Source organism: Merops nubicus, unplaced genomic scaffold, assembly GCF_000691845.1.
Source record: "Merops nubicus isolate BGI_N331 unplaced genomic scaffold, ASM69184v1 scaffold17110, whole genome shotgun sequence".
Classification (NCBI taxonomy): Eukaryota; Metazoa; Chordata; class Aves; order Coraciiformes; family Meropidae; genus Merops; species Merops nubicus.
Window position 1 is genome coordinate 27578 of NW_008584987.1, and position 17775 is coordinate 45352.

At 37.8% G+C, this 17775-nt stretch overlaps 1 protein-coding gene across 1 annotated transcript in view; it reads left to right on the forward strand.

Moving 5' to 3' along the window:
* ARHGAP18 (Rho GTPase activating protein 18) overlaps positions 1-17775 on the forward strand; it is a 39511-nt gene that overhangs the window by 15256 nt on the left and 6480 nt on the right. Inside the window, exons 6-12 of the mRNA XM_008946120.1 lie at positions 1354-1519; positions 4284-4375; positions 7367-7444; positions 10235-10394; positions 12897-12979; positions 14202-14408; positions 15228-15374. Of these exons, the coding sequence (XP_008944368.1) occupies positions 1354-1519; positions 4284-4375; positions 7367-7444; positions 10235-10394; positions 12897-12979; positions 14202-14408; positions 15228-15374 (933 nt within the window). The remainder of the gene's footprint in view (positions 1-1353; positions 1520-4283; positions 4376-7366; positions 7445-10234; positions 10395-12896; positions 12980-14201; positions 14409-15227; positions 15375-17775) is intronic.

Genomic DNA, 17775 nt, shown 5'->3' on the forward strand with positions numbered 1-17775 from the left:
GAGATTTAGAAATGGATTCGAAAGTGGTTTGAGTCATGTTTCTGTAATGCAGTCTATAACATGGAAAGGAGAGCTATATTCTCACTTCTGTATGTATGCATTATACGTAGATTAGCTGTATTTTTAGATGGGCCTAGGAAGGATTGCTTGAAGTTGTGGCTGTGGGATTACTCTTTCAGTGATGGAAGAGTGGCAAGATGGTGGGAAAAGGAAGAGAGTTAGCAATTTAAATCTACAATTTGTATTTGTCGCACCTTTTGTCATTGGGAGCTATTTTTAAACATACATTTGTACAAGTTGAAGAAATCTCAAGATGGGAAGCTAACTGTATATCTACAATTTGTAAATTATGTTTGTGTTTCAGTATATGACCTTGCAGTCATGTACCACAACCACCCATTCATCTGCACTATTGCTGGGTTTGTGCAGGATGATAAAATAATTCTGGAGTATAACATATCTTTCCAAATCAAAGAAAGTCTTGTCAGCCTTCCTGCTTTGAGTCATGCACACTGCTAATGTCAGGCACGACAAGAGTCTTACTTGGAAGACTCCTGGTGAGAGATAGAGTTAAAAAGCTTTATGAGCTGGGAATTCCCTCTTCCTTGCTCTCTCATCTCAGTTCCTTATATTGGACTCTCAGCTTCTGAGCATTCAGTGCAGCAGAAATGAGCCGTAATTAGGGACCCTAAGATTCTTCAATCTTTAGGATCAATTAAGTATCTTAAGAGTCCTTCCCTAAGAAAGGAACTTATTATTACTTATATGACAGCCAGATATGTTATTCTGTGTGTGTAAGTGCAAAGGGATTTCTGTCCCAATTGTACATGCATAGGATTGTTCATGAACAGGCATTTCCACCAGTAAAAATTGTAAAAGGATGCAGAAGGTGGTGGCTGGGGAGGAGGTGACTACATGCAGAACACAGCCAGACTGCCTGGAGTCTGGACAAGAGGCAATGGACATAAGTGACTACAGGGGAAATTCTGTTTTGCGAAGTTTAAAAAAGCCCCTACGAGAGCATTAAGCACTGGAACGGGTACCCACAGAACTTACTGAGAGTTTTCAAAATTCACCTGGACAATGCAACAAGCAACCTAATCAGAGTTTGAATTTAGCCTTGTTTTGAGCAGGCAGTTGAATTACATGACCTCCGGAAGTTGTTAGGAACCTAAATCCACCTATGATTTATGATCATGTGCTTTTCAACCTGTTTGGGCAATTCTCCCATGATTTAGTCAGTAACAGCAGGCTTCATGAGGAAAGGCTGTGCCCTGAAGGAAGCGCAGCCCTCGAGCTAAGTAATTTGTTCTGACATGGATTATTCACTCTGCTGCAAATCTCTGCTTTTAGAATTTCAGGCTGCCAAAGGACAAAACTGGTACCACAAAGATTGGTGACCTGGCCCCTCAGGACATGAAGAAAGTCTATTCTTTAGCACTGATTGAATTAACTGCTCTCTATGACATACTTGGGACAGAATTCAAGCAGCAAAAAGCTGTAAAAATCAAAACCAAAGGTGAGTCGGTGTTTCATTTTCTGAACCAAATGGATCTATTTCAATCCAAGAAAACAAATGCATCTGGTTCTTTATGATATTCCAGTAGAAAATTTATACTAATAAATAAACAGCAACATACGTCCTGAGCAGTATTTAATTATACACTTTAATTCAAGGCACACCGTAAGCAAGCTCATCCACATAATCACTCCAGCTACAGGACCATTCTCTTTGTCTAAAGTTAAAATTTAGGTCAGCCACTGAGCAGATAAACTGAGGCGTGAAGACAGGACACTGTCTTGGTGTGTGCTGTGTAGGAAAAATTGCTTCACAGAAGTTTGTATATTCTGACACATTCCCTGAGAGGGGACGTGTTTGTGCTCTCTGTGGTTTTTCCTTTCCTGCTTTCCTGAAGGTAGGTACTGTGCTGCTTTTACAGGTGGACTCAATGATCTTAAAGGTCTTTTCCAAGCTAAATAATACTGTGATTCTGCCTGAGTTTTTTTTTTTGCTTTTGTTAACCTTGGCTGGAGATGCTGGGAGCCTTTGTCACCTGCTTTCCTCTTCTGTCTGGTACATACCTTCCTGTGTCACAGAGGCCTTGCCCATCCAGTATGAGTCAGGCCATAATGCAGTTTTTATGCTGAATGACATCATATTAAGTGGAATATTTGGGCTGCTGCAGAGGATGTTAAGACAGCTGCAACAAATAATTTTGTTCTGCAAGCTGTTGGAGCATATATATAATCACAGTGCTCTTCTTGGGAATGTAGGACACATGGAAACCCGTTTCAAGATGCTAGAGGTTTTCAGTGCTTTGCTTTCTGTATTTCTGGCTTCTACTGAATGCTTTACAAGAGCCTGAAATGCGTTACCAGTTAATCACAAGCGTGCTTCAGTCAAAACCCTGTTGTCAAGGTTCAGTGAATGTGACAGTGCAATAGCTCACTTTAAATAATTGAAAGCAACAGAGAGGGTACAGCAAGGTACAAAAGATTCTTCAGAATATGCTCTTTGCTTTGCAGTAGTAGAAAATAACTTTTCAAATGCAAAAGGCATAAACAAAAATATCTACAAGGCCTTGATCCTTTAAATGCTTTTTCTTCTTGCAGAAGTGCTTGTGCTTTTGCTAATAAACAGGCAAAACACTTTCTTCTCTTCTGTTTTGGGTCTTTGTTTTAATTAGTTCTTCTTACTGAATTTATTGTTAATTGAATTTCATTGATAGCTTTTTTATCTGTATCACAGGCAGTCATGAAAAACATGGAATTGCTTAATGTTCTTAAAATTTAAAAAAGATGGGCCAGACTCATGGAAGTGTGTAGGAAATGGACAATGGCATGTCACTCTTTCTGCCAAACAAATCTGCTTTTGTAGTGTAATGCCTTCAGTGCCTTGTTGCTGTACCTGACCTTCACCTCATCACTCCTGAAGCGTTGTTTGGCCGATTGATTCACACAAGGGTGGCTCTATTGGCTGTTCCCCTTTGTGCTTGAGTATGTAAAGACCATGAAAACAATTCTGCTGGGAAATTCTGTGTCATGCCCAGCCCTGCCTTTCTGCTGACCTCCTATGGTTTGTTTCCCTCCTATGGTTTGTTTCTCCAACTTAATCTCAGTAAAAACTTTTTATTATTGACAAGGTATTCAAGATGATAAAACTGTGGGGTACGGATATTGATTCTATGTACAAGTCCCTGCATATTTTATAAGTAGCCTTTTTATGCTGCTAGAGATACAAGAACTTCCTGACTTGGCACTGACACTGATGTTTCTTTGACATATATCACATTTCCTCAAGGACTGACATCTTTTTAGTAATTACAGCTATTCTGTGCTCAATATTGGCATGGCATCGTACCAAGCAGGAGTTTTGAGTTACATGTGGTGTTACATGCTGTTCAGAAAAACTGCACATACAGCAATTATCAGTACTTCTGACAGAGAAGTTCTGTGTCAGCAAACTTTGGGTTAGTCATTACTAGTATAGCTCTTTTAATGGTCATTCACTTCTATTCAATTGGGCCATAAACACAGGGGAGTCCCATTTACTTGAAGACTAAGTCTAGTTTTGCATCAGGTCTAGGACAATTGAGACTAGATTCCTTTTTTTTTTTTTCCCCTTTTTTATTTTTTTTTTTCTTAATAATATTGTAAGGACAATTTTATAACCAAGACTTAACTGTACTTTTGCTTTTATTTTAAAAAAATAACCTCACCTTCAGCGAGGTGGTGATCTTGTCTTCCTGACAGTGTTGTGTAATGCAAAAGCACAGGGGCTGAAAAGCAATTTGTTTAAAACCCTTATAGAGAGAAGTGGTCAGAGCAGTTCTGGGGGATAATTACATCTGTCTCATTTTAGTAGCCACATTTCTGGACATTTTATTTGTGCGATTTGCATCTTAACTACAATAACTTGTATTGAGTGTTGAAGGTCTGCATTGCAGGGTCATCATCACACCCATTCTGCAAACCAGAACCACGCAGATGGTTCATTTATATAGTTTGCTTCACTGTACTGCAGAACATGTGGATGGCAATTTGAAGTCAAAACTGAAGACACCTGATTTATAGTTGAAGGAGAAGATGAATGAATCCTTTTAGCCAGAATGCTTTGTGTAATAACTTGATTGACGAAGACATTCAAACACTTTGAACCAGAGGTTGATAGCTCAGAATGTATTGAATAGGCTTATCGCTTCAAAAATGTGGGTTTATGCCATTATCACATGTACTGGAACAGATGTGGATAATATCTCAGTTTCTTTCACTTTATTCTTCAGACTCAGGCTTGTTTGGTGTCCCACTGTCAATTTTACTGGAACAGGATCAAAAGAAGGTGCCAGGAACCAAGATCCCACTGATTTTTCAAAAGGTAAATTGACATGAACAAGTCAACTTGTTACATACCTGCAAATGACAAACAACACTTTGTCCTGGATTTGCTCCCTGTAGCCCAGTTTTCAGTACATTACTCTAATGGAATTTATTGTAACTTTTACTTGCAGCTTTACTTCTTAGTTCATTAAATGTGCTAATTTTGTATCAGATATATTTTGAGTTAAAGGAATAAAGTTCATGTTTTGCTACAACTAGTCTCCATGATTTAAGCCAGTTTTACTAATCAGCCTGTGAAAACTGACAATGTAAAACCCCAACGCAGCCAAATTCCTTTTCATAAGGGTGGTATACCTTTAATTATCAGTAGGTCTGTCCTTTTTTTTTTCAGAGCAAATACTTGAAATTCCATCTGAGTTCTTAATCTCTGGTCCACAGGATGAACATACCTTTATAGGAAGTGATTTTCTCCTTTCAGAAGTGATTTGGGCCAGAAGGTGGCTAAGGGGGGAGGAATCAAGCTGGATAACTGCCTCTGGCGGTGTCAGCAGCCCCTTTTCTGGAAGTTTCGTTGCTTTAGTACATGATGGGGATGCTTTGGCCCATATCATGTCATAGTCATAGGAAAGGTAATAGGAAAGATGATGGAGACCCTGGATTTGTTGCCTGTGCATAGCTGAACTCATTGCATGAGAAGGGAGAGACTACAGTATATGGACCTGTCCTAATGCTGACAGAAACCCAGTGCTGTGTCATCACTGTTTCAGTATATTTGAGAACCTGCTTGTCAAGTTATTTTTCAAGAAACAGAAAACTCATACTAGTTTTGCTCACCCTCTCAAAACTATTGCTTTTTCATTAATGCCAGAAATCATTTCATCAGGATCATAAAAATACATTTCTGGGAAAGATGCTATCTAGAAAAAGAGAAATCAAGTGACAAAGAGTGATTGATCACTGTGCTATCCTAGCAGCATAGTAAGCATAATTCTTTAGGAAGAAAATTCTACATAAACATTTCCAGCTTATAGATGTGATTTATTTTGCAGGGTGTAGATGTAATTTGGAATACAGTTTTTCTTCAAATGAGCATATGAAAATAAGAAGTTACCCATTTCTTCTTCTTGTTCTCTACAGCATGTGCTTTCCAAGAACAGGGGATTTATATAAAGTACAAGAAAGAACATTTTTGATCTTACTCCTTTTTAAGTATGCCTTGGCTGTCACTGAAAAGAACCAAACCCCAAGCTACCAGGAAGGCTGCTAATTAAAAAAAAAATAATCTTTGAATAGAAAATACACATAATTTTTATTTCATTGAGGAAATATGGCTAAAATAATTACATAACTTGGCCTGGGGATTTTACAACTGTAAAGTCTGAGGGTAATATTGATCCATGTATCTCCACCAGAAATTTCTGCTGATAATAATTCAAGTCTCTGGTGTCCTAATGAAGCCATGCAGAGCAGTCCTGATAGAGATGAAGATAAGATTTCCCATAGGCAGGAGGCTGCTGGTGGCCAATGGCCATCTCTTACTACCTGCCAAGGAGGCACTTGTGAGTGAGTGCATGCAAAGGAGTTGGTGGTAAATCAGAAAACATGCCCACTGCATCTTTGTACCTGACAGATGAGAGTGGCAGCTACTGTTGAGATATAAGTCACTGTCTCTGTTTAGCACATATATGGGGCTAAATTATAGCAGTTTCTCTGTCACCCGCTGAACCATTTCCAGGAGAGAAGAGGGATCAGGAGAAGGAAAGGAGACCCACAGATTGAAATGAAAACAGATTTAATGAAACTAGTATTAATAGTAATGCCAACATAAAATGTACAAAGCTGCACTCAGCCCAGTAAAGGTACAGCTGTCAGGAAGGTAACCCTGAGGAGCAGGATAATAAGAAAGCACCTCCAGAGATGGAGAGGAGGAGCCCCCATCCTCAGCAAACTTCCCCTTTCATACTGAACATGATGTTCATGGTATGGGATACACCTGTGAACCAACTCTTGTCATCTGCCCTGGCATTTCTGGCTTTTGCCCCTCCCATCTTAAGCTCCTGGCTGACTTCATACTGCTAGTAGCCTGCACACTAAGGAAAATACACCACCTTTAGTGCTGTTTTCTATCTTTATGGCTTTTTCTGTCTGTTCTTTTTTGTGGTATTTATCAGTTACATGAATACAGTGATCGGTAAACTGCCTTTAATTTCTGCAACTGGAGAAAAACACATCTATGTTGCATAATTTTTCGTACTCAAGAGCTGGCACAGGAAGGTAGGTAACAAAGGCACAGCCCTAGTCAAACATTGTGATACCCATTTTTGCTAAAATGGTGTCCTCTGTTTTTGGTGTTTACAATTTGTTTTGAATGCTGTTAGCTACATCCTTCAGTGAATATTTCTAGGCATATCTTTTAGAGAAACAGACTTTATGATATGTGTTTTAAGTACTTTTATTGAATTTCTACTAATTTGTCTAAGCTGTATGTAGGATTGCAAATTGTTGAGTTTGTTAGAATGCCAGTATTTGCAAACCCAAAGCTGCTTTAAAACCTAAAAATACTTAATTCCTCTCTGGTAAAGTCATGAAGAAGAGTATTTGTGAGAAATTTAGTGCTGTATCTCTGTGTTACTATAATTGTTCTGAATTTGAGACGTTTTAAAAAGGGTAATAATTGGGATTTATTTTTGAAACCAGAGTAATTTTGGAAAAAAAAATGGTTCAGTCATCAGAGGAGACTTGAAGGAGGTCTAAAAAACAGAGTTGAGTTTTTAATAAAATAGACAAACTCTTCTTTAATACTGTTCATAAAACAGGTAAAAGCCATATTAAAGGTTTTGTTTTACATCTCCAACTGTAATCCATTTGTAAACTCTGTGTGTGTGTACTTGTTTCATACGTGTGTACAGAAATACACGATGCATACATCCATGTGAGATGCATACGTAAAGGCTCAAATATATCAGAACTATCTACCAGTAATTTTTAATGAGCACCTTTGTTCATCAGTTTGGTTTGTGTTTGACAGCTGATTGCCCAGATAGAAGAGGTAACTCTTGAAACAGAAGGACTTCTTAGAATACCAGGAGTTGCAACAAGAGTAAAGGTAAAACGCTGCACAGATTCTCAACATCTTCCAAAACTTCTCTGTCTGCTGAATTTATTTTGTCATACAAGTATATTTTAATACCAGGTTGTTATGAAAATTTTAAAAAGAGAAAGCGAAATCTCTTTATAAAGAAAACTGAGTTAAATTAGTCAGAAAGCTGATAGTTTCATCCAGTGTTGTTTGGGGGAGAAGAGTAGAGTTCATGTTTGACGGAGTGTCAAGGCTATGTTTCAAATTCAGTTGTTCCAAAATCTCATTAATTCTTAGCATGAGCTTTCCAGCCTTTTGCTTTTTCCCTGAACCAGCTTCATTGTCTGAAGAATTCACGCAGTCTTTCTACCTCAGGAGAAAGGAAGTTTTTCTCTGTAATGGTGAGCCTACTCCAATAGCTGGGCTTAGCCTATGTTACAGGGCAAAGCAGCCAGAATGCACTGAAGAGCCTCTCACGTTTATTTTCATGAGAAGCAATGTAACTGTTTAGCTCATTAAATGCAAACTCATTAGGCACATCCATGCACACCAGCACTTTGCAGATTGAGTGCCAATTACGTGCTGAGTCTTCCCCAATATTTGCCTTAATGCAGGCAACTAAATACACAGTATGATTCACGCCAAGAGTCAATGTGTTAAAAAGATGGTCTGAACTGGCTTTACATTCTAAAGAGAAAGGACCATTTAAGTGGATTCAGCTGTCTGAAGACATCTGCCAGCCTCTGTCGTGTAGTACTTGGTCCAGCAGCTGATTCATGGAAAACAACTGAAAAAAGGGAATATTATGGAAATTAGCTTTATTTATTTACCAGTAACTAAAATATTACTTTTTCTACAATTTTCATCCATTCTTTATTGTCAGGTTTTCATCAGTTCTGTAAACTGCAATGATTTTGGAGTGATGTTGTTTGTTCTTTGATTTTTATCAGTGCAATAAAATTTTTGCAGGCAGGGGATCTTTCATTATTGGACTTTCATTAATTTTTTGACCTCTTTATTTGCAGGAACTGCTTCATTGAATTAAGCAATTGTGTTATTAGCAAAGATGTGAACTTCTTTACTTATTCAAAGAGAAAGTTTTGTAGAAAACCAAAGAATTTAGCATACTAAAGGACTGATGTTTTCTCCTAATTTTCTTAAACTTTTTTCTCCTATAGGGAATGAAAATACTTTCCTTATTATGTAGTTTCATAGAAAGGCAGAGATAACATCAAGAAAAAAAATTTTGCTTTTTTATTCTATAGATTTTAGAATTAGATTAAAAAATTTCATTGCATATACATTTGCTTACCTGAGCATTGGTGCATTAGGACACATAATTGACAGTTCTGCGCTTGCCTCTTAGATAAAACAGTTTATTTTAACCAGATGTTTAATATGGCTTTTGCCACAGTGATCTGGTCTGAAATGTGGAAAGAGAAGCTAATGAGTGGCTCAGGGAGATTTTTCACCTTTATTTCTAAAGCTTGCTTTTGTTGATAAGCATGTAATAATACCCACTTGACTACAGACGTCTGAGTTAGGATCTCTGCACCTTAGAACCCACTACGTAGTCAGTGGAGACAGAAGATCTCTTTGGAGAACAGTTGAGAACATCCAACTTTTATATCGAACTAAGTGTCCACATTTTCTTTGGAAATAGATCCATTTTCCATTTGGACAAGATTAATGAGAACAGTATCTTAAAAATTTATCTAGTGTTCTTCTATCCAATGTACTGTTCTTCTCCAGATAAATAATTAAGGCCATATTTTTTCCATAGCACTTTCCCTCACTTCGTCTCACATACTTTACAAAATAAGCCAGTGTTCCTGTCTTTTTCTGTCTGGAAGAACTGCAGCAAAGAGAGGGGAGGAATTTGTGAGAGGTGCCTCAGGGCCACGGGCCCTATTCTGAGACCACTTCCCACTCTGCCAGACTGGGAAATAAATGAAGTGGATGCAAGGCTGGGACTGATGCTTAATGGGAGACTAAGAAAGGACTCAGCCTTTGCAGCATGCTCCCATTCATACCTGTCTGGAAGCCCACTAAAGGCACTGCCATAAGAGCAGGGCAGGTCCACGGTGGTGTCTGCTGCTGGCGGTGTCCCACCTTCTCCCAGCCCCAGAGTGCCGAGGTATCACAGAGACTTCCAGTGCTGTTTGTTCTGCTGCATCCTCTCATGTTTTGCAGCACAGGCCCCTGCCATAAAGGGCATGTTTGACACTGAGTGCTAGGCAAAGCTGTTTGTGCCCATTGGCATTGAGTTCCCCATAGATGCCGAGAGCTCCGGCTGTCCAGTCACACAAATATTTTCCCTGAGTTTTAAAAAGAGAATCGGGCTCACTTTAGTGTGTGTTTTGATAGGCAACTCTGTGTCAGTGTGGATATTTGCCATATTTGTTTGTGAAAATGGCCATGCATGCATTATAGCAACACCCTTTGGTTGTAGTTTCAGAATTGCTATCTATGTCTGTCAGCTATGTCTTAATGTTTTGGGGGAGGGGAAGTCATAACCCTCACATGATTGAGTATGATATTTGGCTCTTACAGTGTATTCCATATGGCCCTAATGAAAGTCCATGGGATTTCTTTCTATATGATTTGGCTGGATGCTGCCTATTACTACATGTTTGCTTGCAGTGCTTCTGATCCCCAGTTTATGTTTTTGTAGCAAAGCAGCAGCTGGAGTTAAGTGGTATTTCAGATGTCCCTTTTTTTTCCCATTTCAAAGTATGGAAAGTATTGCTGTGTGTATAATGCATGACTTTCAGCAGCCAAGTGTTACTGGTGCTCTTTCTATCTACTGCCTTTCAGAGTCTTTGCCAAGAACTGGAAGCAAAATTTTATGAAGGGACTTTCAACTGGGAAAATGTAAAGCAACATGATGCAGCAAGTCTTTTAAAGCTCTTCATCCGTGAGCTGCCTCAGCCACTCCTCACTGTAGAATATCTCAAAGCTTTCCAAGACGTACAGAGTGAGTAGCGTCCTTTGTCTCAGCTGTGAAGAATTGATACCAGTGCAAAGGAGTGCCTCCTTGTCATAGCAGTATTTTTGCTAATAGTATGTGAAACTCAGAAACTAATCGAATAACAACAATATGATTTCTCCTGAGAAAAGACATTTTTGCCATGTTAAATTAAAAATTTTGTTTGTACAATCTATTTTAGTAGTTTACACATAAAATAAAAGCACATTGCCACTTTCTGATAAGATGTTTCTAACAGGAGGTAGAGATGGGTTATAAGGAAATTGTGTATGATGGTATCAGTCCATAAACAATATTTGCTTCAAAAGAAAACAGCAGCAAAGATACAGTAGTTCTGCAGAAAATCTAAGAAATGGTAATTTATACTGTTCAGGGTATTTTAGCCATTTTTTTCCCACAGCAGGGAAAATTTAGAGAGAGTAGTTGGTACTGCTGATCATCCCTTTGCCTTGAGATCAGCAAGTTCCTGTGAAAATGTCCTCCTTGCCAGCTGGTCACTGAGACAGCAAACATACCAGCTGTAATTGAAAGAGAGTGACTTGGTGATAATGAATCAGGAGTGAGAATCTCAGCCAACACAGGAGTGCAAGGTTCAGAAAAATTTACTCCCTTTGTCTGCAGGCAGAGTGTTGGCTCAGTTCTGAGGGTCACTTGCAGGGAATTCCCATAGACAGGCAGACGGACTAATATTCTGAACAACTGTGGGCTGTGTCAGTCTCTGGGTTGTGAGCTGCCTTTCAAGGCCATTAAGTTAGTAGGAGTTAGGGGGCTGGTGCATAGGCAGGCTGCATAGTGGTGTTGATTTTACATTACTGAGTAGCAAGTTAAAGCTGGCCAGAATACTGCCAAAAGATGCTGGCAACAGCTCCTCGAGGTTGTTCCACTTACCGGATTCTGTTTGGAGCCAGGGGGGTTTCTGCTTGCCACTCCTGATCTGTCTGAAGGCTTATGTGGTTTTATTTACCCAGAAAATACTCAGGTGCCACGATCCAAAACACTTGGAGCTGAAGGATATGATGCAAAACAGACGTAGCATTTCATAGCCTTTACTGTTTATCTTGTCTGTTGCTTACATGTAATAAGATCAGGTGGTAGAGAAAAAGGGCCATCTTTGTGATAGTAGTCAGTGTTTCTCAGAGTACCGTGATTAAGTAGACAGTCAGAATTAAACATTTAAACAACTTAATTTCAACAATTTAATGTTAATTTAAGCAATTTAAACAGCTAAAATTCAATCGTTTTTCAGGTGAACAGACAGAAAAACTAGATTTAAGTAACAAATTTTAATTGTTTGGCAATCGTGTTTTTTTGTTTACTTTCCTGGGGGAAAGGCAGATTCTCATTGCATTTTGTGCGTTGTGATGTGGTGTTTTGGAACTAAATTTAAGACTTTTAATGTCATTGTAGAACACGTAGATGCACTGTTATTACTACTTGCATGTTTTAAATGGCTATGTAATTCATCACTCATTCAGGTACTTAATTTTTATTATGGTAGAAAGCAGTCAGCAAGGGGTTTTTTATTTCATTGATGAATTTTTTTTTGGCTTTATCTCCCAAACTGATTTGGATGAAATGTATTTGAAATAGCAGTTCAGTTGGAATCCCAGCAGGATGCATGAGAACAGTCCTATTGAAATTTGAAATAGCATGGTAAAAATGTGTCAAGTGCAGGTACCTCCTTCTTCACTTGTTCTATGTATGGCCTGGTTCTTTAGGAATCTGCTGAGAAGACTAGCCAGAGCATGTCTTCTAAGCATGACAGGAAGAAGTTCTTGCAAGTGACAAACGTGAGAGAATTGGGGCTTTCTGATGCTCAACACTGCCAGAATGTAGGAGCTCATCTAGGAGGTGAAGGAGTGTAGGGGTGCACTCATCCTGCATCTTGGGTGAATGACACATCACTGAACAATTGGGTAAAAGGCAGAACCAATGTCACTTTAATTATAGCTTGCCACATTTCGTATGGCACTCGCTGCTGTAGATGTGTGTTAAGCTTCTCTGCTCTTGGCTTTATCCCCACTGGTTTGCCATTGCAGCTGCTGCTGCTTATGTTGCTGGAGACCTGCCTGGTTCAGCAACACATGGTATTCATTCTGCGTGGGTGACTTGGGAGACCATGCAACTGTTAAAGAGTCAGAGAAACTGTGAAAGCAGTTTTGAATATACCCTTTCACATGTTGGGGCACAGGCTCAAAAAGGGAGGAACCGTTAGCTAAGTTCTTTCTTCTTGTAACATTGCAAAATAAAGAATCACAAGGCATTCAGAAAGTATTGCCAGAAGACTGCTGAGTCATTCAGCAACTGAATCCTAAAAGAACATATGGAAATGAGTATCAGAAAACAAGGATCTGCCAGTTCTTTGTCATACTATGACAGCCATGTGTATGCGTTCAGCATTTTGGAAGAGTTTTCCACTTCAAAATCATGCTTTTTGAACAGGACAAATGACAATTTTTAAATACTGACTTTCATGTGCTTCACTGGCAGATCTTCCAACAAAGAAGCAGCAACTGCAAGCTTTGAATCTTTTGATACTCCTCCTACCTGAAGCAAACAGAGACACTCTGAAGGTTAGAATCACTAATACTTTTTTTTCTCCTGCACAAATATTTTGTCTGTTTCTGTGATTCCACTGTAATGAATGCTGTTGTCTTTTAACATTTTTCTTTTCAGTTCAACGTTAATGCTGAAACTAGTGATTCTTTTTTTTCCATGTTTCACAGAACTTCAGAAAAAAACCAAAACCTTAGGGACCCTAATTCCTCTCAAATGACTTTTAAGAATGTGACTTGAAATTTTTCCAGGCGACTGCAATAATAATTTCCCAGTGAGCGACCTTTTCTCTTACAAGTTTTGTTCCTCTTTTTTGCAGCAGCTGTCATTATTTCCAGTGCAAAAAATAAACAGTTTTAGAATACTATCGGTCAGAGTTTGCTTTTATGAAATGGGTTTAGCTCTTCATTTTTTATTCCCCACTTTTCTTTGTACTATTTGTTTCTGCTCTCAATAAGCTAGAAATTTACACTTCCTATTGGTATGTGCAGCACATTACATTGAGTCTTCCAATTTAGGCTTGTCCTTTTGTAGCAAAGCTATTCATCTTTTCTAGAATATACCTACTATTAAAGTTACTACAATAAAAAATGAATTTGCAGGAGTTGTGTAGGATGCAGAACATCTTCTATTACAAGCAAAACATCCTATTAGGTCTTATTGTTTAGACATGACTTTCTTTTTGGGTTTATTTACTATGTGGAAGCAGTCAGGAAGGCTTCTGAGTTGAGTTACAAATATTTGGAACTGAATTAACTAAAGATTGTCAGTTTCTAACTGGCTACCTGTTGTTCATAATGGAGTGGTTTACTCAATGAATTGCTTACTTTATGGAAGTAACCACTCCATGTTTTCATAACCATTCAGCTGGCACCGTTTTGTTCACTTCCAGTTGGCTTTTCAGAAAAGCCAACAGTAATGTTTTCACAAGCATCTGTGGGATGCTACCTATGCGCTGACATAGTGAGGGTTTGGAAGAAAATCCACTGTACATGGATTCAAAGTCACTTCAATGCTTTTGAAAATGTTGTCCATAAAAATAACAAGTATTATTTACTTCCATTACTTAAAGGACAAACAAAACGTGCGTTACAGTCCTGTGAACAAACGTATCTACACTTCCTATTATTTTTGCTTCTTTTATTAGGAATGAAAAGCTTTTTCCAAAAATATGTACTGTCATGTTTCACTTCTCACTTTTGCATGTCTAGAGTTGAGCTGTAAGTTCTGCTATTTCAGGTACTGCTTGAGTTCCTCCAAAGGGTAATTGATCATCGAGACAAAAATAAAATGACGTTGAAGAATGTTGCAATGGTGATGGCTCCAAATCTTTTCACATTTCATGGGTTTGGCTCAAAAAGTATTGAACAAAGCGAGTTTGTTATGGCAGCTGGAACAGCAAATGTCATGCGCTTTATGATTCGGTACCAAAAACTTCTCTGGACAGTGAGTATATTCTGGAAGGGGGGGAGAGGGGGGAAATAATACATTTTTCAAACAAGACACCTGAACAAAGAAGTAATGTGGACTTAATTCTGTGATTTAGAAAAAGATTAGCCCCATCCAGCTGGGTTCTTGCTCATAGGTAACTTTCATGGGAGTGAAACAAAATTATTGTATCTTATGGTAGAGTTATGCTCTGATGGTCAGAGTTTTAATATTGTATGTACCATATGTGAACTCTAAAATAAATTCTTGGAGGATCTTTGTATTTGGCCTATTGGTGTACTTTATTATGAGGAATTTATTCTTTTAAGTTTAGAGATATTAGCAGGAAACACAGTGTTTTAGTCTATTTCCCTTTTGGGCCAAACTTCATATTGTATAAAACACATAGTTCTGTTATGGTCTGAAGCAAAGATCTAACTTAGACCTGCCAGAGTAATTTGGGCTTTGTTGTCTGTTAGCAACATTAAACAATTTTGACCTTTGCTACAGGTGAGGGAAAGTTATTATTACTGTTGTACAGGCTAAGTATTGAGTAATTTTTTTTTTTTGGCTGAGGAAAGTAAAAACCCTGCATGATTCCACCTCTCTTCCCCTGAGAATTTACTGGATGGAATATAACATCGCATAAGGGAGTGTTTCTTAAATAGTTTCACAGCTTTTATGTTATTTATGTTATTAGAATCTTTAATAATTACTGGAAAGGAATACTATCTTTTCAAGTTCTACCTGACAGTCTGTCCATTTACTAAGTTTTGCTAAGTTAGTTACTTAGGGAAATGATGTAGGTATTCATACTTGCTATGTATATTCATTTAGATTCCTAAGTTTATTGTTAACCAAGTGAGAAAACAAAACACTGAAAGGCAGAAGAAGGAGAAGAAGGACAAAGCTATGAAGAAACTTCTGAAAAAGATGGCATATGACCGGGAAAAGCATGAGAAACAGGAGAAGACCCCTAATGACGTAAGGAAACTTACATATGAAATACTTCTTATTAATAAGACTGTCACCTCTGTTGAAAAAGTGGATACACCAGAGGAGATATCTACTTTTATTTAACTGGGAATTTCAATAGGTAGCAAGTTAATACGGGATTCATAGTTTATTGGCTACCAGCATGACACATTTAGAAGGATGGGCTGTTTGTTTTCAGTGATTCTAGCTTATATGGTATGATTTCTTAATTGTAATCTTAAGTATAATGCATTTGGAATACACTATTCCAAAATTATTTTAAATACATAAATAGCACCAAACATGAATGAGTAGCACCAAACAATGAATACATATCAGAATTAGGTTATATGAAAATACTACTTTTTTGGGTTGAAGTCATATTGAAGATTCTAGTGAATTAGAGACATCTTGTGGTAGCTTGTAAAAATGCATTGGTCTAAATGGTCTGTGTTTTTCATATCAAGTATGTGTGTGGCAAACTGCTACAAAACAAAACGGGTTTTCATAGTCTAATAAAGGCAATTTTTAAAGCTATTAAGCCAAAAAAATAGACTATGGCAAATAAGTATGCTATAATATCCCTCAAATCTGTCTGATTTGATCTTGCAAGTATGCCTTCTTATTTTTTTAAATTTGCAAATAGCTGGATCCTTTGGACAACTGCATCCAATATCTGCCGGAGAGTTAGATTTCAGTGTTCCTACCTCATTTTGTATGCAAGATTTGATGCATGTCTTAATGTTCGAAATTAATTAATTCCCCAGGCATCACTTTGCCTTACTTTCATTTCGCTCTGTATGAAGGAGTCTGTACACAGAATGAGGGTTTACATGCAGTTTTAAAATACAGCTAATTAAACACTGACATTTGTTTCATGCTGTCTAATAACAAAAAACCTTTTTGTATACTATTCATTTGAGTTTTGATGAGATGACACTTAATGTTGCCATCCCCTGTTCAACGTAGAAATGACAGCAAATACACTGAAATAGGCAAATACTCTTGCAACTTCAGGTGTTGCCTTTTTTTTTTTTTTTTTTGTAATTCAGTGCTGTTGGTCATTTCAGAGTAAAATATAACTTCATAATCTACTAGGGGTTGAAGTCTCATATAGTAGATTCTACTCAAGTGTAAAGTTACTATTAAATAATTCTCTTTAAGCCCTAGAATTTTGCAGGGATTTTCTTCTAAACTAAATGGTACAATTTTTCCCGAATCCTTCGTGCTTATTTGAAGCAATAGGTAATTTGAGTGCCTGAGAACATATTACTCTTAAAATCATATTACAAATTGATAAAGCTTCATTGTGAATGACAATTTTGTACATTTTTCTATGTGAAAAATGGCCTCATTCTTTAAGGAAAATTTGTTGTATTTTCCCCCCACCCCTCCTTTTCAATGTCTACTGCCTTAATTTGAGATTGAGCTGATTTTCCTGTGCAGTTCCTGAACTGTTTCACTGTTAGCAGTTGAAGCACTCCAACACGTGGTGAATCCCTGCTCCAGTGAAAGCTGTTTGAAACTTTGGAGAACTAATTATCTTACATGCAGCTGAATAAAAACTAAGTAAAAGCTGCTAGTTTCTACGACATGCTGTGGCATCCTATTTGCTTAAGCAGAGATGGACAGAGCTTGAGTCACTTCCATTCTCTCCAGAAATACCTTAGCATCTACATTCCTAATGGTAGTCAGCTCATTTGGATAAAATTTCATTTTATCTCTGATGGGACATCTCTATAAATCACATTCCCCATTTTAAGACAGAGGTTAAATAGCATTTACTGCAAACTTTGGGCAAGATCTGTACAATGCTGAGAGTGGTTAATGTTAGAAGGCTCGTTAGGGTTAACTCTTTTCAGGATACCTATGCATACCAATGGTCCCAAGTCAGTGTTAGGGATTAAGTCTTTAAGGTGCTGTTTTGGTGCATAATGCTATATCCAGGCAAAGAAAGATGCCCTCAGGACTGGAAATTTACCTACTAGTGTTAACCAGATTTATGCCCTCCCTCATTGTATTCTTCTGTACGTTGCAATTGTTCCAAAATAAGAGGCAGTCAGGTTAGCAGCACAAGACAATGTTGCTGGGCTTATCTATTACAGGTTAGAATAACCATTCTATCCCATTGCTGTTCTGTTTGTATAAAGTGTTTGAATTTTCACAGTATAATATTACTGACTTTTGCTGAATTTGTTATCCTCTGCGGTGCCAGATTATTTACTAAAAAAAATTGCTACTTGCTAAATCACTTCTCTTCATATAGTTATACAGTTGTCACAAACTAGGTGCGACACTTTGCAGTTCAGAGACAACAACTTGATCTCATTTCTTTCAAACTTTGTCTCCCATGTAGCAAGATCCTTTTGAATTCCAGTTTCATTCTTCATAATGCTCATGCCCCATTCCT